General features: G+C 37.8%; 1 protein-coding gene across 1 annotated transcript; it reads right to left on the bottom strand.

Annotated features, from left to right (window-relative positions):
* Window positions 1-5,990: 5,990 nt before the first annotated feature.
* On the bottom strand, window positions 5,991-22,858 carry LOC147798933 (uncharacterized). The gene is made up of 9 exons (XM_087137850.1): window positions 22,218-22,858; window positions 20,312-20,385; window positions 19,033-19,230; window positions 18,559-18,629; window positions 17,614-17,797; window positions 12,088-12,366; window positions 11,104-11,187; window positions 10,088-10,274; window positions 5,991-9,107 (listed from the first exon to the last, which is right to left on the bottom strand). The coding sequence occupies exons 1-9, from the start codon at window positions 22,856-22,858 to the stop codon at window positions 8,633-8,635; spliced, it is 2,193 nt and encodes a 730-aa protein (XP_086993976.1). The 3' UTR covers window positions 5,991-8,632.
* Window positions 22,859-23,551: the final 693 nt, after the last annotated feature.

Genomic DNA, 23,551 nt, shown 5'->3' with positions numbered 1-23,551 from the left:
TTCTCCAAGTTAATTTCTGAGTAACAATGAGATTAAAGAGTTGTGACCAGGTTGATTAATGACTATCAGATTAAACTGCATTAATCTCATATAAATCTTGGTGTACTGTCTCTCATTTAAACACACTCAGTACAAACATTTGTTTTAAGCAATGTTAAGAAGGTATACTAAATATACCAAACTAACTATTTTTGTATTATGATGATACATGGAACGATTTAATAAATTTCTAACTTGTTTACACAAATCAAATGTATTTTAATTGACTTAGTTGCCTGCATTTCTTTGTGGAGGCTCGCATCACTGTAATAAATGAACATTCCCCAACCTAGTTATATTGTCCAACTCTGCCCCCTTTTCCATGCTATACTGAAAAAGGCCTAGATGGTTTTACAGTGTTCACACTGGAAATGCATCTGTGCTGCCTCTCTTGCTGATACCTTTAAATTTATGCATTCCTGATGAAACCACTGGCAGCATGTGCAACAGCAGATTCACTTGATTCTCTGAAAAATAAATGGATGAAAATTTAACACCTAAACCATGTTGATCATAACGTCAAACACTCCATTCACTCTGTTTATCTTTGTTTACATTTTTTTCAATCCAAAGGATTGCATCTCTAAAATCGGGCGCACCTTGTGTTGTTTCCGTGTTCTTTTTGTGGGGTTCAGCTTCTTGCATTTTCCACACATATTCTGCTGAAAGAGAGAAGTAGGGTCACATTCAAAGTACATACTTGAGTAATTGTATGCCATGACCAATTTATCACGTATGTGTTTATGTCTTAATAATGCCTTGACCTGATCAAACCCTCCTCATGATTACATCTCTCATCGGATAAAGTCATTTAGGCATAGCATTTGGTACGTTATGAAAAAATACTTTGGCCAGTTTATTTGCACTGTCAGTGGTGACACGTAATTAGCAATTCAACCCTTGAAACAATGCCGGCTTAATCATTATCTCTCATGGACTCTTCTAAGAAAATTACTCAAAATGAAAGAAAACAAAATCAATGTTTACTTACATGTTTTACAATCAATTACTACTTTCGTATCGACAATGAACTTACCAGCTCGGTGTCCACTGGTAGAACTTTACAACGTTCACTGAAAAATAATATTGGTACACCAGAAGGAAGTACTTTAAGATGCGTCTTACACAACAATCTAATACGGAAGGATGTGTTGAGTGTTGAACATGATAGTACGTGTAAATGTATATAATTTCAAGCTTTCACTTTAATACTGAAGCGTGAAATTGTGTTACCTGAGTTCATTATGGTGAAGACTCGTTGAAAACAGACGTCGAGTAGCTTGCTGGAGAGAGACTGAAGTGTCTGTTAAAGTGTAAAGCGAAATGACTGTCAGTATGAATGTCCAAAACTGTTTGCTTCATGTAAATGGTGAAATGAAACTGTACATTTTTTTAATACATATGAGGTGGTAAGGTTTTCATTGGCATTCTTTTCAAGAACAATGAAAGCACTGTCACAAACGACTGTTCAATTTACAGTCAGATTCTGCGCTAAAAACCATTACAAAAATCCATTATTTTAACTTCAATAAGCAACCCAGCACTCTGCGACTTGTGTCCGGCATTTATGATTTTTCGTACCGTCATGGTGAATGATGCGACCTCCTTTCTGCTTATTATTTTATTTTGTTCATTTCTCCGGATTTTCCAAGTTCTATTGTCCGCCATCTGAAACAGATCTGTTTTGAAAAGAAAACTTTCATCAATTTCAAAAACTTTTAAAAGCAAGATTACAATACCCGTAAGAGGAAGAAAGGCAAATAATTTAAGATCAGTGATGCTTGGCCTTAAAGCATGGTCTGTCACAAGAAACTGTTTCCGTATAGGTCTATTTCATTCCGTTCGGCTCTTGTAATGTACAAAGATGACGGGTATAGTTTTTGTATTACTTTGCTTACAGGTGCAAGGAAAACAAAATGGGAACAACAACTGATGGGGTCCGTCATCTGTACGCTCCTGCGCCACAACTGCTAAAAACGTTAGACGTCGGTAATGAACAAAACATACAACAGCTACATCCATGTACAGACTATCACAAGTAGTTTTGGATATCAAATCACGCACAAATCGCACAAATCACTATTCATTAAAATGTCATTTGAGATTGATAATGGATGTTGTAAGCCAAATTCAAATTCCAAGTTTAGTTTGAAAATTTTGTAAAAGTTTGATTTAATTGATCGAATTCCAGCATCTACCGGTTTCATTTCCGTAACCGCCCATGCGATGAACACTACAACGATTTCAGCCCCCCTAATAAATATACACCATTCTGTTACACTCAAATTAATAGTTTCCTTATTATGATGCACCAGTGTAACTGCATTTTTTCAACAGGTACGTCACGAGTGTGGTCCGATGTCCGCTCCTTTCACACGTAAGTGAGAGCGGGCGGACGCCGGATAGATAGCACGGTTTGAATGGTATTGACAGCCACTTGTAGTTTGAATTATTGGTCTTCTTACCAACGACTTCTTGGAATGGTGATGAAGCATAAAGACTCCATAAACACGTGCGAAATATACACAGCCTCCTTTCAAAATTGAATTGTACCTGAGTTGGTAAAGCAGCTTGTAAATATTTCCCCGCAAATCGTGTCAGTTGAAACATGGAGAAATGAAATTTTCCTTTCTCTGTGACCGAAATGTAGATGTTTCATCTAAATTGTTAAGTGCATTTTCATGGTCAAACTTCTATGTACTTACCGTTGCGTGACATTTTCCTTCTGATACCGTCAATCTCTGTCGAATACCTGTATCTTTCGGCAATATGTAAAGCTTCAGGGGGATACGATCATAAGAATTTAGAGTCAAGGCAGAATGCTTCCTAGACCAAAAGCAACTTCGAGGCGACTGTAAGAATAAACAATCACTTAATTAATGTTATCAGGTGCAGTACGATACATATTCATTACGTGGACGATGTGATAAACATTGCTGATGGTCAACCCGTACTCTGTCTGGATCGACTTATTCTTTAAGAAGACCCACGAAAACATATTAATACAGCTAAGACGGGTCATCGTGTGGGTGAAATCATTGTTTCGAAAGGTCGTTAAGAAAATCTGGGCCCACCTAGAAATGTGCTCCGTCGGGAATTGCATTTGCTAAAGGGGGTATCTTTCGATGTCGTATAACGTGTAGCTGAAAATGGAACTTCTTTTAATTAAAAAAGAGACGCGTGGGACTTAACAATGTACAACCAATTAACTTGCAGTGATTTCTCTCATTTTACATTTAGGCCAAATACAGGCTCGAGGCTAATGCCTTATGGTTTGCGGTGAAGTGTGATGCAACAATTCTTCTCCTGTTTGTGGATTCATAGCATCTGTTATTAGGAAAACAGAAAGAAACAACAGGCCCACATAAAAGAAATCAGAGAGATCAACCTGCAACGTACACGACATATTTCTGGCTTGTTTGTTCTCCTGAAAACAGATGCGATACAGTCTGTTGGACTGCCGAAATTCTGTACATGGGTACAAAGTAGTAAGTAATATGGGCAAACACAATCATTGCAAGCGCCCTTCGCAACTCATCTATGAAAACACAATAAATACTATGCTACGTAATTGTTCCATAAATGTACATTGGCAAGTGCAAATCTACCGCATCAGCGGTAAACAGTCAACTGTTTCTTGTAAACGCAGGCGTCGTAGACCGACCGACCTTCGCATCTGCAAAATAAAACAATCTGTCCAAAAGCTACAAAGGTTCGTTTGATCAATTGGACTAAAAAATTGATCATTTGGGAGGTTTCAATGCGTAGGCCATACCGTCGGCAAATGCAATAAAGGAGTTCATCTTGTGAACATCACATTTAATGCAGGTTTTTCCAGCGGATGTTATTTCTGTCACCAACATTCACATATGAGAATATTACGAAGAGGCTTGTCCCATCTCCTATTTACGTGAAAAAGTCGAATACGTTTTGAAACAGCAATTAGTGTGGGGTCCATGCTGTTTCAGTGTTAGTGGCAGCTAGGGGTCCATGCCATGCAGCAGCCTTCTGCATAAAAAGCGCGTCAATTCATCACCTTAGCCACGATAGTGATGAAGGTCTTTTCTTGACATACCTCAGGGGTGTTTTCAGTTTGTATTGTGTAATTTGTAATTCTCCGTGTCAAGTGTTATGTTTGTTGTTTATGTCTTGATACATTCCCCTTAGAAATGATATGAATGAGCGCTGGAGCCAAGCGTTGGGTAGCCGTTAAAACCGCTGTAACTCACACGTCCGTTAGGTTTATTTCAATAGTGTAGGAGAAACGCGTTTACGAATCATGCACGGATGTAAACACGTACATACACTACAGGCAAATGTTGATCATTTTAAAAACTAAAAAAGTAGAACAATCGAATATGCATCATTTTGAAGTCATAACACCTAGATGACTATATACAAAGGCTATAGAATCAGAATGTGACAAATCATGGAGGAATGTCTATTTCTTCCTCTATGGACAAATGCAATCCAGAGTGGAGGACTAGCCAAAAGCAACATGGTCTTCAGCGATGAGAATGGGTAATGAGAGCGCCCTCAATATCATGAAAAGAACTGTAACAATTTCATATGCATCCTGAGTACTAAAAGATGACGTTATTGATAAAAAAAACCACATTACCAAGTTGACGGCAAGGCTCTTACTCCCTATAAGGAAACCAGCGACAACGATAACAATATGAAACTTGTTCAAAAGAGTTCTCAACGCTTTTCAATACCACCTTCTCGTACGTTTGCAAGTCCTCGGCAAGTGTGAATAAATGGTGTACACAACGTCTTGGATTATAATTTACATCATTTTCCGAAAGAAAGGAATAACTATTACCGACATTGTGTGTTTGTTGACAAGAAGAACGAGTGTTTCCAGACTTCAGGCTGCGCTTAAAGCAATAGAAAATAGCTGCCACTTGTGTATGGGTAAAAGTCAATAGAGCTTGACTTGACCCCTCATCGCGCGCTTCCGCAACCCTTGGATAGGAATACTCACTTGCATTGATTTCACAAGTTTTGCTGTTTTTCTTTTTATTTAATTCCCAAAAAAATCCAACTCCGAAAAGGGAAACATCCTGCCGAAAATTGACCCATGCATCATTTCCAAAAATATAAAATTCACGAATAACAGTGAAATGCGGCAGTCTCGTACGCAGATGAACATTTACAGTTTGAGATTTGATGGTAGTCGGGCGGTAAAAGCCGAACTATTTTACACAGTTTATAATTTATAAGTAATACACTTAAAGTGCACTTAATTTACGAAAGATTTTTTTTAATGTTACCTATGCTGAAAACTGCGTGATGCGGAATCTCGAACCCATGGCCTGCAAGTAGGTAAATCTGACCAATGTTATACAATCTCAATTCACTAATATTAGCGTGAGAAGTGAAAACAATAACGTACACGAACATTGTGAGACCGAGGTACGATATCGCCGGAAGTGAAAGGTGGTTATGAACTAAACTTCGTTTTTAAGAATCCCATGTGATTTATCTTGTACATTGCTCGAGGGAGAAAAAGGTTAAAATTCCAACACGCGGTTTTCACGGGATGGTTTCAGTAAGGATTTATTTTTCCCAAATTACCAAACGTGATAGGACGGCACAATGTAAAATCGCCACATGCAGACAGCGCAGGGTTCCAGAAGCTGGCAGCATGACCTTTTACTTTCAGTCTCTATAACGGGAAGACGATATGCAAGTTTATATTTAAAGTTTATATGTAAAGTAAATTAATGGGTTCAATTTGAGTAAAAGCCAAGCGACAAGATATTTAACAATGCAAAATAAAATGAATTTAGATTACATTAGAATAAACACACACACACAAAACAAAAACAAACAAACAATGACCACATATCCTAGCCATTCGTCAAATGATATAACAGTTCTTTTAAGATGGGCACTTGCACTGACATCTCATAGAAAAGAATTTGGTATGACATGATATAATACGGTTGAAGTGAAATCCAACACACGGATTTGGGTTCAAAATTTATTCCAAAATAACTGCAGAAAAAGCGTCTGAGAAGGTTAATAACTACCCTTTACAATTTAAGGTAAAAGACGTAACAATTAAATGTGCCAGATTTGACACTGGGGGGTCAAATCAAGCAATAACAAAGACCAGAACATTTAATTCCCTGGGCGTGCAAATAGTTTTCGTGACATAAATTACTAACGAAAAATTATGGTGGTAGAAGAGGTTTTTTGTGGTTTTGAAAGTGATGGTGCGTAGTAAGCGCTGGCTGGGTGCTTTGTCAATGGACATAACAGGCATGCCAGAAAATGACGAGTGGCCAAATGTTACGGCCTTGGCGGTTCAAACTTCAAAACTGCGTCCTTCCCTGGATTTAGCATCCAGTTGGGGTCACTGTAATCTATCACATGTGACACTGTCGAGCACAAACGCAATGTTCTTAATATGAGGTATAATGAAATGTTATCAGTCAACAGATTTTCGACTAAGTCAAATGAAATGTTGCATCCAGCTTACCACTTTTAAAGATTTTCTAAAACATGTCAAGTCCAAATGAACTAAGCAGTATACATACTTTATTTCACATTAACGAAAGCTATCACAATGAATACTAACAACCAAAAGCACCAAAAAACCCAGAAATCAAATACCATGGACAAAACTAGGGGATACATATTTCGTCTGTACACAAACGTCTACAGGAGTAAGTTTTATACACTGCGTTCGCATACAGAAAAGGTTAATTTGTATGTCGAACTATTGAAACATAAGTCCACACATGAATCATCTTTACTTGCGCCAAAAATTAACAAACATAATAAATGATGAAAATAATCACACACTGTGCATGTTAAAACAAATACACATTGCCGCATGACTAGAAAACAACAGATATCAGTAGTAAAATTAAAATTCTACGCATACTGAGTGGTGCTTAATCAAATGTTCAACCCGATCCAGAAATGATTCATTTATACAAAAACCACTTCAGGCAAACACTACACATACAAAGTCATCTACAAAATGTAATACAAAGGAATACAGGATACACGTACAGGATCGGGCAGCATGGATATACATGTAAACGAAAGTCAACATGGCAACCGTTGGTATCAATAAACACTCCACGTCAACACCTAAACATCTAGCAAAAGCTGAGATGTAAGAAGTTCCCACACCTTTTGTATGCAGCACGCGTGCAACAATGCTGAAATCAAGGGCAAATATTTCCAGTAAAGAGCTAAATCAGCCAATGGCATGAAGTTTGAAATATCTAGGAAATACAACTGACCATACAAAAGTTTTGATTAGAAAGTGATGCAGGCAGGTATTAAAATTAAATTTTATCGGATAACAATTGTGCCACTTAATATTACCACGTAACAGCAGTGCAGTAAATCGTTCCTTTCAATAACAACACTTTGAAATGAAGGTCGAAAACGAGAGTTACGCAAACCAAATACTCGTATTTGTGGTGGAAGTTTCAAGAAAATCGGAAATTAAGCAATATATTCTTGTAAAGTAAGTTTCCCTAATTTATGTTACATTTGTTCTTTTGAGGTAAAAACAAAGTCAATCAACGACCAAGAACTCGAATCAAAGCGGCATGACCGAAATACCCTGTTGACAAAAACCAGGCTTGTACAGTGTCAGGCCAGAGCTATAAATGTCATTTAGATCAACCATCCCAAAAAAAAAAATTAAATAACTTTGACTATGCTTTTGGAAAATACATCTTTAGTTATCAGCACTCAAAGGGAGCACAACTGATTAACTGTAGCACTGTGCAATTTACCCTTGGAACTAATTTTCCGAACAAACCTTCATGCAAGTTCAAGATGGAATCCCATCACCTAGCAGTATCCATGATATACATTTACCTTTGACAATTGTTAATTCCCTGCAGATAGTCAATGTTCCTTCTGGTTTTCTCCATAAAATTATGCTGGATTTCAAGCTCAATTTTGGTCAGCTTTCAGGGGCAACACCAACCCACTACCAACACTAACCAACACTAATAAAATGATTGGTAAGTCTGAACAAGTTATAAAAAAGTACAGGTTTCGTGTTTTTCAAGCAGCATGTTTGCTCAAAGACACACAATGTCACTTTCCAGTTTTGTTTGCACTTTAAAATTGCCAAATACCGTAGTTTGATTGGATTTGGCCCATTAAGAAATAAATGATAACAGCAAGAATTAAAAGTGTATACATGCTGCAAGACAACTGCAAAATACTGGGTTGGTTTGAAAATTGCATCATTTTAAAAACACTCACTTATCAGTTGGCAACCTTCTTTTACACGATTTAGTCTTGTAAATTTCAGTGAACAAAAGAGAGGCCAACATATACCAAAAAAAAAAAAACAAGGTCAAAAATGCTGAACCAGTGTTGTGAACAAGTATGCAAAGCCACCACAGTATTACATTGTCAATATATACTTTCACCTGTTCCATGTACATAACAGTAGAAAGCTCTATTAATTTTATTATTTTTTTTTATTTATTAATTGGAATATAACAATTTCTGCATGTGAGCTCACTTTGTGGATAGAGGTTACATACAGTTACTTTTTACCACAATCCTAAATATTGAAAGTGGTATCAAGGACTGCTTCAAACTAAGTAGTGCTGGTGCTCTTTACAACCGGAAGCAATGGGTCGTAACCGCTATTGTAACAATACTCAGTGTACTTGTTACGCCGAACCACCATTCTGTGCAAATAAAACAAATGGTGTAATTTTGGCATGGCACACAATATTTTTTTATATCGTGACAGCCACACGAAGGTTTGCTCAGCGCAAAGAGTATTGTCCGTCTCCAACAGATGATCATCTGGGTTATACTTTGTTCTGCACAGCTTGTCGGTGTGGTTGCGTACATGTAACCTGTCTACACACTTGTGCAGATTCAACCACATGTGAGACCATGGCCACGCAAGTGGTAACGGTTTCCTAGCAACGTTCATGTTGTCCAAGTGGCACATATTATCGTACACTATGGACAAATTGGACCACGAAGTAGACGGCACCGTCCTCAAGAAAGGAAACAGCCAGGCTATGAGAATCAGGAAGACCTGTGAGGGTGACTCTGATCTGTAGATACACAATACATTTACGGGAATACAAAGTAAAAAGGGGAGAATTATATGAAAATGCTTTTTTTTTGTTAATGAAATATGAAATCACGATATCGTTACATCTTGTTTACTTTCGGTGCCGATTGAAATTGAAGAAAAAATCAAAGTAAATGGGAGCACAAATTATATGGACTCTTGGGCAGAAATTACAGATTTTGTCTGTATAAAACACAGCGCAAATGGCTTTTTATTTTTTTTGTAATTATTTCTGATTTAATACTTTACACATGTCAACATATTTTAAGATCATTACATGACAGTAATTTAAAATGACAACCTTTCCGCATCTAGCAATCTCCATAATTTTGCACACCATGGTTATTTACTTCAGAGGATAAAGTAGGTTAAACTCTGTCAAAGTTAATGACTTCAGGTCAAGGAACGAACTAAACGTTCACGACTGGCCTAGCAACAGTCCGGATCTCAACGCAATAAAAAATCTCAGAAAGGTTGAGAAAGAAAAGGTTGCAGAAAAACAGCCATCAAATACCAAGGCCTCAGTTTAAGCCATCAAACAGTCTGTTAGAAGGAAATAAGGGTGGACTACTGTCAGTCTCTCGTAACCAACATGCCGTATAACATTCAGGAGGTAATCGCAGAAAATTGAGGGCACGTTAAACATTAGACTGTCCACACATATTGAGTTATTGACATGCGGTCAACAAGCAATTCAGGCAAGACAAAATAATGAACATTTGAAATCGATGTCAATTCCAAACATTTATTTCAAAAAAGTTAGGTTTTTCCTCCGAGCTAATGCATTTTTTAATGGGCAGTCTTCAACTGTTCATACTGTCTGGAATTCTTTTTACTTTAGCTGCACTTTTAAAAAAGGTGCACTAGATAACAGCTTAAAAAGAGGAGCATTATGAAGATTTAACAGAAAAGGATCAATGTCCAATGCCTATTTCAGATTAAATTTCAGAACATACTCACTTGTACAAAGTTTTCCAAAACTCAATATGGCCACCAGCACGAACAACAAATAAATGCCCCCTTGACCACTTCTGAAGTCGTTTCTTGCCTCCAACATCCTTCTTACAGGTCGATGGTATTTCTTCCACACATTCATTCAGCATGGTGGAAATGGAGTAGCTGTGTTCATTGAGGAAGGCTGTTGTTCCTATTGTCAATGTGGGTTGCGATAGTAAGAAGAGTAGTTCAGATCACAGGAATATAGGGTTACATGAGGAGATGTTCAGACTCCTTTTGTATAGTGTGGTATTTTGAATGAATGACAATAATGTCTCCAACCTTGGTCTGTTTCATACTATCTATATGCAAAACAAGACATGGGATGTAGGGTAACCCCTACAAGTAACTAAAAATATTTTTCTCACATAAAGCCAATTGACGGGCAAAAGCAGCTCCAAAAATTGTCAAAGTCTATGGTAGCACATGCATATTCGAATGTGTATGCATGTTTCGATTGCCAATTGCATGTGCGTCACAAGAGTATGGAACTTAGACTCTGTGGATATCTATTTAAGTTGTACCCCAAGTCACAATTCATATCAATGATAACAAGACAGACATTATACACTATTGAGAATGAACACATGAACCTTGCCCTTTTTTCACATAACACAAAATAATGAGATTCACATTGGATACTTTATGGAAAGCTTGGGTTTCGAAAGGTCAACCGTAATTTGTGGTTGTTTCACAGATAAACGAGAATTTTATAATGTCTAGAATGTAATGTATGCTTGCATTTCCATACGTGTACATTTATCTAACAATATTCCAGGCACAGAATTTCTTTACATCTTTTCAACACAGTGGTTTGTTAAGGTAAAAACAACGCAATGTAGAATTTTTGGCAAGAATTATTCATCCATTTACAATATGATTGTACAGATTACGCATTGAAATTTCAAAGGAGACAATTCAGGTGTAGGCAGCAAGGGTAACTACTGAAAAATAAATGCCCCTGGTGCAGCATTTCTCACCTTGGGCATCCACTACAGATTCACCACAACACGACACTGGCTGCAACTTGGACAGGACTCCGCCAACTTTAGTGATTGTTTCTTCTGTTGAAAACAAGAACAAAAAATCAGCATAAATTTGCATATCATTCGGTAAATGTATCTTACACATTCAGATCAGTTTGTAATAATAACAAATATAATGGTTTAAAAATAAGGGAAAAAAAACTAAGAGGGTGGATGGCCTTAAGATGTGCACAGGACAATGGGCACAAGTCACGTCAAACCAGGCTTACCCCATTCAAAGATTTATTCGCATTAGCACATGCCCTTTGAATCAAAACAGCTCAAAATATGATGGAGTTCACTTAGAAATTTCAAGAATGTTATTGAACTACTCAAGCACTGAAACCCCTCGGCATAACTTGCAAACAGCAGCTTTTTGAAAATAGACTAACTTTTTTATGGGGGGGGGCCTAATACCTTGCGAGTCTTGAGCAGTTTTTAACATGATTGCCATTTTGCTGCTGGCTTTTGAAATGTACATTATAGTGCCTCCATTGCTTCTTTATCAAATGGTACCAGGTCTGGCCAGTTCATGAAATTTTGTATTAACAACAGGAACAAGCGTAATTGTATAAACAGGTTACATTCAATTTTTCAATGACAATGTATGCAATACTGCAATTCAAGATTACACTTACAGAGATGACTACCCCACAAGGGAAAAAAGAAATTTTTTTTACCATGTTTGGATGTTCATTTTGGTCTAAAAACATCAGACACAAAAATTATTGAAAAAGGTTATAAACAAAAAGGGCTTTAATTTGGAACAGGTGCCTGTGGCCGTGATTAACAATCTCCACATGGAATGACGAATGCACCGAACAATTTGCGTGGACCCAATGGTCTTTGTCATTCTACTGTAAATACAACATAATGATCAGAACAAGTCAGGGCCAAAACAAAATGGTTCCACCAAACAAACTGGCCAAATGGACTTACGATTGCAATTAGCATCACATGCAAGGACTAAGTTCGCAGCAGTATTGTCAAGAGGTGTTGATGGGTCTTCACTCGCAGTCAATGTTGATGCCCCGTCACATGCAGTCAGCATAGTTAAGCCTTCACTTGCAGTTGACGTTGATGGGCCTTCGTTCGCAGTTGATATGGATCTCCCTTCACTTGCAGTTACTGCCGATCTGCCTTCCCTCGTAGTTGATGTTGATGGGCCTTCGCTATCACGCAATGGCGTAGGGCCTCCAATGTCAGCAGCGGAAAGGCCTTCAACACAAAGATTACATCAATAACAAGTCCGTTTGAAATTCTTCTTTGAATAAATGCAAGTTACGATGGAAACGTAAAGAAAGCATGAAAAAGGTATGATAGAAAAATTTAAAGGAAGTACATTTTGAACATACAAACTACAACTTGCTCAAACAATGCAGAAGAGAAAATAATAAGATGCAAAAAGAAAAACACACAAAAACACAAGGAATAAAAGGTCCCAATCGGCCAGCTATATAATCATGCAAACATGAAGAAAAAAAGAAGAGTATTGCGGCCCATGTGAAAGAACAGCCACAGTACAAAAAGAATTAATCTTTTCAGATTAAATGTACAGTGTTCTCCACAGCCTAAGATTAAAACTGGGCGACATATGATGTGAGCCCGGACCTTGAAACCATAACGGCATCTGGTGCCCGCCACAGGAAATTTTTTATTCTAATTGCTTTGTGGTGCAATCTGAGGTATTTCCTGGGCACCTTTTTTGGACTCCTTGAATCAGATTGGCTTATGTTGAAATGAAGGCAAGATTGTTATCAGTAGGTCATCAAAAGTTGATTTTATTTTGCGGGGTATTTCTTTATTTACTCATCAGAACTCGCCATTGAGCGGATGGTTCGGGATTACATGTACGTACGTTTGCGCAACATGAATGGATCGTGCATGGTCGCTTTCTAAAATCTGGGTATCAAAAATAACTCCATGGTCTGATTCCAGCCACAGAATCATTTCACTTCGGTGAAATGCAGTCAGTCATCAAGTTCAGTTTTGACTGTTTTTCAGCTGTACTGTGAGCAATCAGCATCTATCCCCCTGCCCTGCACAGTTGACAAACCCATTATGTCACATACATGTGCAATGTACAATTCACAACTAGGAAAAATATGCAATGATTTTAAGCCAATTTACATTAAAAAGTCTCCAAAAATTATTTTGATTACTTCTTTTCTGCATTGTATATGTTTGCAGAAAAAAAAAGTGTACAAGAAGTTACACTTCACCAAAAATTGTTTGAGAATTTAGAACACATAAGAAGATGTTATCGAAGCAGAAAAAAGGAAGTTTTATTCAAAGCAATTCCAATCTATGAAAAAAAAATGGAAATGTGGAGATCAACTTCAGACTCATATCTGGGAAAACAATTTGGTAATAATCTGAAATGGGAAAGTCACATTTTGGATGTTACCACTAACTGTAGGAATCATTGGGCATTATCGGGAGAAACTTCAAAACCTGTCAAGTTGGTGTATAAACACAGTTATACAAATCATTGATCCTGCCTAAACTTATGTATGGTTCTGCAGCCTGGTATCCAACAAAAAAGAATGAGAAACCCCGTCTTGACATGATCCAGAGATCGGCTACTCATCTGTGTTTGGATGACTACTCTAGGGAAGGGAGTGTTACTGAAATGCAGCACCGACTGGACTGGCCAAACCTTGAAGTTAACTGGAGGGTCGTTAGATTATCTCTGATGTATCAAATTAGCCCCAACTTATTTGATATAAAGTGGGAACATCACCTGTGTAAACCCTCTAGAAGCACCAGAGGACACCATTGCTTATCATTTATACAAATAACAGCAAAATCAACTACTTATGTGAACAGCCTTTTTCCATGAACAATCCCTCACTGGAATACCTTGCCACACAATATTCTGGACATAGATATGTATGACTCCTTCAAATCTGCACTAACAGATCATTTTCAGTAATTTCATAGCCCAGCCAGCACCAGGTCTTTAGGTCATCTCTGATGAGAAGCGGATACCTGTTTCAACAGATTCACAAATCCTGATCCACAACTTTGATCACTAGTGGTGCCAAGTGCTTTTCTGTTGTGTTGAATAATGATGGCAAACTCATCCTGTTCGTTTCATAAAGTGCGATAAACTTTCTTTGGGTTTGCATAAGTAGTGCAGATGGTGGAGAAATCCAATAGAAGAAATAGCAGGCCGGTGAGAATTTAAGCGGGGCGGCACAAGTTTGGTGGGGCAGTCTAAAGTTTTGCCAGGGTGGCCCGCCCTGCTAGAACAATGACTGTAAATTTTCATTTTATTTATCAAGCAAAATGTTCTACATAACAATAGATGCAGGCATAGACAGGAGCACACAAAAATAATAGTATTCACAGTGATTAAGCTTTAACCCTTGGAGGGATTTACGTTTTACTCCTATCAAAATGACAAGTACATGTAAACTCGACAAACAGGCAAACAGAAAATCAACCAAGTATGGATGAATGCAAGAGGACAAAAGGAAAGGTCAAGAAAGCTGCAGGCTGGATAAAGGGGAAAAGGATCAAGGGGACTGGTTGAATAACAAAGGAATGTAAGCAGGGAAGAGATCAAAGAAAAAATACAATGGATGGAACTGGACTGCAGACAAAAAAGAAGGGAAATAAAAGAGTGTTAATTAGTAGGTTCACTCTTGGATGCTCAGGCCATGGGGTTGTACAGTATGGTGCAGAGGTATTCATTCAGAGCTTCTCCCAGGTGACAAACAGGCAAACAGAAAATCAACCAAGTATGAAGGAATGCAAGAGGACAAAAGGAAAGGTCAAGAAAGCTGCAGGCTGGATAAAGGGGCAAAGGATTTGTGACCTGTCACCACAAAATGAGCTAACTTCACACATACGAGATATTGGTAATTTTTGAATTTAGCAGAAATTGAGCTTTCCAATGGCATGTACATGGAACACTTAGGGTAAAAGTATCAGGTGACAATGTGACATTATTCTGGCAGGTTTGCATCTTTGTTCCCGACATTGTTTCAACATTTCAGACCAGGAACAGATAGTGCTATCGTCAAAATTGCTAAGGAAATGACAATTTGCAATATGTTATTCTGCAAAATATTTGAAAATAAATAGGAAGTGGTTTACTCTTTCCAAAAATTAACAAACCAAAACATTGACCTCTAACTTCAATATGACTCTGAACCCTCAAAACAGGAAAGAGTGGGATGCTACTTTACTCTCATTTTGTCGTGACAGGTCACATATTTGACATCAGAAGAGCTACAAGTGATGGTACCTCTGGTTCAGTGGGTGGTAACGCAGGAGTGTCAACAGAAATGTATCTGATTCCAGGACATGGTTCTGGCAAACAGCACATCTGTTAAAATCCAAGCTCAAGGTGCCATGCTGGGATGGGGAAGGGTGGGGGGGGGGAACTCTGGCCGGGTGAAAAGGTCAGATGGCTTGCAGGGTCGCCTTTAGAAGTTTTGTATTACAAAAACCCCTGGACACAATTAAGCATGACACTCTCCTCATTAATCCTCAGCCAAACCCATTACTCCTCAGCCTAACTATGGAATGCCCTACCATGGCATATACAGAGTGAGCAAAGCCACACCATTGTAACATGTACAGTTAAAACTTCACTTTGTAATATTGCATTTGTCCAGTGACATATTAAACTGCAAGATTCAGGATTTTATTAATTTTAACTAGTAGGGTTATTAAAATTTTTTAGTTTTTATCTTAACGTAGGTTCAGCTGTGATTCGTTATTTTAGTGTCACTGTGTCTGGTATAATTACTTTTCTTTTATCGTAGGTAAGGAGCAGGCCAAACAAAACAATGTTCGAGGAAGTTTCTGTTTCTTTGGATAATTGATTTGGTTTAAGCAGTTCACATGTTTATAGAATAGAAGGTCAAATCGAAATGTTCCTAGGATGGCTCTTAGATTTCATTTGAAAGCAGTCTTTTAGGAAAGTGCATCTAACGTAAGGTTACCATACTTTGGAGAACATTGGTTTTTGTAAGCTAATGCACTGTAGTGAGGTTTTGAGGAATTTAGGATATGGGAGTTCCTCCTTTTTTGTATAGCCTTAGATTGAAAGTGCCTGAAGTCATACGAACCGATTTAACATTTCCATGTTATCCTTGTATATTTTAGTCATGAGTTTTGGGTATATGTGTACACTTTTGTATTCTTCTATTGCCATGTGGTTGAACATGTATCTTGGATAAGACAGTTTTCTTTGTTCACCCTTCCTATGCCTCAACACATGGTTGGAGCAATTTCAGTTTATGACTAGGGATTAGGATTAGTGTTGCCTGCCTTCCAAGAAGTGGCCAAGTCCTTTGTTAATTGCATCATGATTATTCATGAGTTAAACCTGACTTCTTGTATATACATGTAAGCCCCATGCTTAAGTTGGGATAAGGATGAAGCCTTCACATGTACATGTACTAGCCTTGTATAATGCACTGAATAGTTCTTTGTTGTAGCATTCATTTATAAGTTTTCCATATTTATTCTGGTTGTTGAAGTTTGATCGTAATTGATTTGTGCCTTTTCTTGATACTGTGTTTGGTTTTGGTTTGTTTTTTGGGGGGGTCGTTATTTTCTCAATACCCGTTTCTGTTTTTTTAGTACTGCTGATATTTATTGAGAGTATTTTACTAAAAGGTTAAGGTTTACTGGGTCTAAAAGTTGACTTTCTAGGTCTCAAGTTTACGGTCTGAGGTATTTTCACTAATTTGGGTTTTTTTGCTTTTCTTTGACTTTTCATTTTTGTTACTTTTTTATCGGCTAAGAAGTTACTTAATACATTGTAGATTAGTTTTTTTCTAGATTGGCTCTTGTTTGTTGAATCAAATATTTTTTTCTTTTGACTATTTTTGAGATCAAACACTTTTTCCGTCCTGTCGTATTTTTCTTAAAAATACCTCACGATTTCTCCTTAGTTGATCCCTAGTTAGGTATTATTTTGTGCAAGCGATTTCCCCCCAGAGTTGTCTTCTTCCAGTGTTCCTTTTTTTCAAGTTACATTTTTAAAAAAACATTTTCGGTACAGGTACGTGATCATCTACTTGTCAATGTACATGTACGTGTACTAGCAAGTCACTATCAAACCTTTTAAAATCCAAAATGGCTCTATTTCGGATTTGAGGTGATACAGCATGGAAAGCTCTTTGCAGGACATGTCTAGGATGAGTTCCTCTTAGTAACAAACCTGACTAAATCAAGCATACTTTGACCAGACCAACTGGAAAGAACCTACAGTACATGTAGCAAAAAATGCTGTTACGTGTTATGGGTGCTGGGTTGTTAGGGCTGATATACATAGCAGCAACTGAGACACTCAATAGAAAAAACAAATGGTTTTTCTGGAGTATTTAACAATATTCAAAAATTGTATATGCACTGCAAAGAAACTAATGTACAGTTCTAAACCTGGTATTTACAGTTACATACCATGCATAGGCTTAACCTCTTCAAAATAGTAACTTTTACCTGTGGAATCGGTATGAGCATCATCTCCTTTGACTCCACAGTACTTCAGAAAGTCAGCCAGACCAGTTGGAATGCTCGACTGTTTCGCAACTTCGCAGTGCTCTGTGCAAAATGCCTGGCCATATAATGGGGATTTGGTACAGACATCTGGTAGGCTGGGGACTGGGATGCCAGACACTTTATTCTAGAGAGTGGAATGGACAAAATAAGAAAAATTAATCAGGAAATGTTTAATAAATTAATTTAAAAAATGCAGTTAAATGAAATCAAACAAGTTACTAAGCAAAATAAATATGGCTGGGTAACTCAGTTGGTAGAGCACTGGTATGGTATTCCACAGGGCACAGGTTCAAGTCCCCCCCCCAGTCAATTTCTTTGTTCATCTTTGTAATCATTCATAAGCACCTAGTCAGCTTCCCTGTATGATTTGTTTCAAATAAATATAAAAAAGACCTCATAAACAGTACACTGAGAGAATGCAGAGAGCTTGCCTGAAACACAGAGAATGGACAAATTCTGAAAAGAAACAACTACATGAATGCAAACCTGAATGATCATAATATTCAGAAATTTTCATCCAACTTAAACAATAAATGGCCATAAAAAGTCTAATAAAGCACTGAGCACACTCTCACTAAAAAGGAACGATTTACTGTCAAAAAAAGGAAACAATAAAGTGGATGAATATGGTCATGGTCAAGTTTTTTCATGGCATTCATTGAACACTACATTCAAAGATCTATTTACAGAACTATGACCATATAGGAAAAAGCAATTTTATAATGTAGATAAATAATGCATCTTCTTCATTCTTAATGTGAAGTCCTTTTGCGAGAGGTATTAAATACAATTATGTCTCACTGGTAAGCATTCTTTAAAATGTAATATATAGGTTCTAGTAACACTGAACATAAAAAGTGAAACTGTTTCAATTTACACTCATACCTCACATCGATGCATACAATGCGGAAAACTCAGTTTCCAGATGCCATCTGCCACAAAGACACGGCCGCAACCTATTTCAAATGATTGCAATGATTTCAAAGTATTCATTCTACAAGAAAAAACGACAATAGCAAGCGTACAATTGAGTTGAATGATAATGATCACCTCTATTCACCCAAAGGATATTTACACATACGAACATCACATTTGCTTTGCTACAAAAAGGAAAAGAGGCATATAGAACCCCTTAAAAACATGCCTTAACAATTACAATGCGGTTTCAGTTCTCAAATGAAATTCCAAAACAAGAGTTGTTCCTCAGGGGTTTTAAAAAGTCGAAGGTGGTATCTTACATAAAGGGAAACCAAAAAACATTAGCAAAAAATGTTATAAAGGTAACATAACATAAGCTAAATGCATGCAATTAAATGCAAACACTTCTGCTGCAAAAAATTTAAAAGACAAGTAACTAACCTTTCGCTTCACATTTGGGATGGCAGTTGGTATGATCATAAATCGTCTGCCGACGAATACTTTCAATCCGCTCCAAGAGTTTTTCTCGGTCTCCATCTGTCTTGAGCAAACCAAACATATCAAGTCGTCTGCGTTCACGTAGTTCATTGTGCAGCTCTCCATGAAAGAATGCTGAGGAAACCTGTTTACTGGAGATCCCTAAAACAAACACAAACCCAAGGGTGTGATTTCATAGTAATTAAATATGAAAATTGTGTGCGAACACACCTGTCACAGTAACATTTAGGTACTGCAGGCCTGGGTCAGGGTGGTTACATAAACATCCATTGGTTCATTGACTTCAGGGGTGTCACACAAAAGAGGAAAAAACAGTATCTACATTTACCACACAAACTTGTCTGTGGGGGATAGAATGCACTGTTACGAAATCATACAATAATTTGGTTTCTGATGCCATCCACAAACACATAATATACTTATTCTTTGCTACATATATGACACATTTGATGGAGTGATGGTTTCATTAACAGTGTACTTCCAAGATGATAGAGTAAGGTCAGCTTTAATTTGCACTTTTTATAAATGATGTCCGAAAGTTGAATGGATGTAACGCTGCATTTGGGATGATAAACGAAATGATTTTTCAGATTTTTAGAAGTTTTTGATTTGTTAAAAAGCTTGAGTTTTATTATTTACAACATAACTATTAATATTTATGATAAGGTTAGGGCAACACATGCTAAGCAGCAAAAAGCGGAAGTTGAATACTACAATGTACTATGCAACATTTCAGTACAAGTACATGTTGGCCTGAGTCAGAGATTGTTGCAAGCCAGTTAAAGATCATGTGATGTAAGCTAAACATACGCATTTCGAATGCGAAAATGCAATTAATTGATAACCGCCTTTTCCCAAGATACTCCTGAACTTAAAAACAATGCGTTCAGCTATAAATATAGCCGCCTGCCTCTATCCAAAAAAGCCCCCAATTTGGGGTTTTTGGCGAAAGCCCCAAAATGGAAACTTTCAGTCCCTCCTGATTAGGACATGTGTAACTGTACAAACCATGTGAGCTCACACAATAGGTCCTTGTCAATTAAAACTGCTGTCATTAATTTAAGGACCCTGAGCTGATGAAAATTAGAAAAAATTGATAGCAATGAATTTAAAACTACTGACAACAGATTAAGTTTATGACAGAGAAAGACGACAATAATGGCAAATAATCTGTGCACGAATCTTAAATTTCTTTCACAGGAATTGATAGGAGTACACATACCTTCACTTCTTGATAGGCCAAATGCAGTGTTGAAGGACTCAGCAAAGCCTACGAAACTGACCCAAGAATGATTCCTGAGGAAAAAAGACAATACAACCAGTAGACTCCAATATAGAAAAAAAAGAATTTAAATTGATGAACAAAATTTTAAACTGTAGAAAATCAGTGCAGGTGCTAACTCGTCCAATGAATCATATGTCAATGGAAACTTTTGTCAGCATAAAAACAAGAAAGTGGCAAGTAAATTACGAAACATTATGTGGAATCATAGCACAGGTTGGACACCTTCTACATTGCATTACGACTATAACGTCCAGGGTATAAATGCAAAAGTGTTATTACACATTTTTGTCTCAAAATGTCATTTGGGAGTGCTACCAATGACTGTTTCACGGTGGCAAAAAAGAAAGGCGCTTACTTGCTGCAAGTGAGTTTTATGGACAGTTGTGATTTGGGGGAGGGGGCGGTACCTGAGCACTGTATTTGTTTCTGGGAGGGCCATGTTTCACCCATAGAGTTATTGCAGATTCAAAATCAAAGTCTGCGCATTTCAAAGGAGCAGGCAGCGAAATGTTTCAAGTGTCATGCATGTGTCAGCAAAAACGGTCAGATTTGGACACGTAACATGTATGTCACAAAAGATATTGAAGTGCCAAAAGTTTGCCGGCCATTTAAAACAGACATTAGGTGGGGAAAAAAAGGGGTTTTGGGTGAGTTTGGGAATTTTTGAGAACCATTTTCACTGAACTGTATGGTGGTTCATTAGCACCCTGTTCCTATAGGCCCAAATGAGGAAACATAGTCCACTTTCTCAAACTAACTTACATTTTGACCTTAAGGAACCATTACTCAATCCTGATAGGCCTAGTTTAGGTAAATGTTGACAAGATCTAAGCAAGAAAACTTCGAATTTCTGACAAGAGTTTGGCAAAAGACAACCACTCATTGAAATGAAGCCATTTTGTTTTTCGTCTGGTTACCCTATTCTGGCTTTTTACATTCATCAGAAACAATCCCGACCCAGGTCAAGGAACCACACTGTATCTGCTTATTTGTCATTCACAACTCTATTTGGGGCAGTCATTTACGCTGCTGTTTAACCAAAAACCAAAAGCCCTGTCCTCTTTCTGATATGAAAGAGGACATCACCAAAAACTTTTTTTGATAAGTTATTTCAAAAAAGTAGAATTTGTTCCCTTATAATCCCTTTATCCTTCCACAGCAACATAAAATAATTACCATGGCTGTTGTTACCGCAGCCGTAACGCATCTCCCATTTTCTATCGTTACGGCACTGCAACTGCGCAAGCACGCCAACTTAGCACAGATTTTGGACTTTATTTCCCTTTAAAAAAATCCTCCAAAGCCTCCAATGAAAAAAGAAAAAAGATTCCTGCTTAGGCCTATACAATTAAAAAACAACGTAAAAAAAATAGGGATATGGTATAAAACATTAAATTTAGGCAAAAAAAACACGAATGAAATGGTCCAAGTGCGGATTCCAACTCACACACCAGTGGTTCCCAATCTTCTACCTTGACCATATATCGACAGGAATATAATACCTTGTGAGTATGCTACTTCTGAACTGAATCTGCTTGCCCTGAAGAAGGTTCTTAGTTAACTGAAAGCTCAACAATCACAGATTTTCGAGCACTGTTTGGATAATCCTGTCCATATTCTGATCTCGGAGCTACGCAGCCCTCCCATATTCCATCTTGACCACGAGAATTCGGGGATCCAGGTAATTTTAAAATATATGAACCGTCGTGATGATCAGCTACGTCATCGCACTTGCACAAGTTCAGTGTCGTATTAACAGAAAATGAGAAATGCGTTATGACTGCTGCAACAATAGCCACTTCTTATAATAATTATTCAAAGCAAACATAAGTAGCATACTCACGCAAGGCTGACCTGCAGTTCAAACAAGTCGCGTTGAAAATACACAACATTACTGGCCTCTATGAAGGGTTGAACCTTTTCATACAGATGAAACGATCTGGAGCTACTGCCATAACAGTCGTATCTATATGTCAGACTACAATTGCGGCAGCGTAAGTTCGACTTCAGCCCTTTGAAGCACCCCTGCAAAGTCACGACTTTCACCTTCACCGGCTGATTGTGTGGCTTCAATTCAAGTCCACATTCAAGGCAGGTTGAGTAGGGTGGAACCAAGAAGAAGTTGGGCCCCGTTGCTGAGCTGGCACTGGTAGTGGTATGATCACTTGCGGTAGATCTCAGTTGCCCCAATAAGAGTTTAATCAGTTTGACGTCTACTTCCAGCGTTGAAGCCAAAATACAAGGGTCATATAGCGTGGAAATACTACTGACTTCGATGGCTCTGACTACTCGGCTCACTTCCTCAAATCCAAATTTAGACACTGCAAGTCCAAACTGCTCGTTTGGCGACAGCAGACGAACAGCATGTGAGGAAAGGTCCAGATTGGACAAAGCGTCCTTGTACTGCTGCACTGCCCTGTCCTCTTCTTCAAGTTTGCCCACAAAAGAACCCAAATCAAACTTTGCTATTTTCTTTTTGGGCATGGTATTGATTCATCATAAATACAACTGTTTCAAACGCAAAAAGACAAAGATAAGCAGAATACCCAACGAGAAATGTAAGTCGAAAAGCAATGATATGAAAAATCTAAACACGTGCGTGCGATGGCTAGAAGAAAAGGGAACGTAAAGGGAGGGAACGCGCATGCGTGGGGTTTGTAGCAGGTAGCGATGCTACAAACTACCAGCCCTGATTTCTTTCGTCCCATTTCGTGCATCAATTGTCTACCGGCAGGCGGCCCATGGAGGAATCATAAAAACATACCCCCCGGCTCACCGTGCCCAAGCTTTCAAACTGGCCAAACATCCCACCAGTTGTGCTACATGTACATTATTACACGTGAAAGTGGAGTTTATTCTCCGAACCACACAGTCCTAAAAACTCAATTTCGACGTAGAAAGGGATCAGGTGGGGCATTGTGTGATTTATACTTCAAGTTGCCAGTCAAATATCGAATCGAATTTAAAATTCTTTTGCTAGTATATAAATCAGTAAATAAGTTATATCCTACATATTCATCTAATCTTTTCAAATTCCAGCAACCCGGAAAATATTTATTAAGATCAAGAAATATGTTGTACTTACAGGTTCCTAAAATTACTTCTCGTCAGAACAAGATTTGTAGTCTCAGTCAGTTGCTGTCCTATACTCTGAAATTCATTGCCACTGTGAAGTCA

The sequence above is a fragment of the Acanthaster planci genome, linkage group LG06 (genome assembly GCF_054643075.1).
Source record: "Acanthaster planci isolate LZ-2023a linkage group LG06, COTS_SCS, whole genome shotgun sequence".
Classification (NCBI taxonomy): domain Eukaryota; kingdom Metazoa; phylum Echinodermata; class Asteroidea; order Valvatida; family Acanthasteridae; genus Acanthaster; species Acanthaster planci.
Note: the sequence above shows the minus strand (reverse complement) of the source record. Positions and strands in the feature narration are given on the sequence as shown.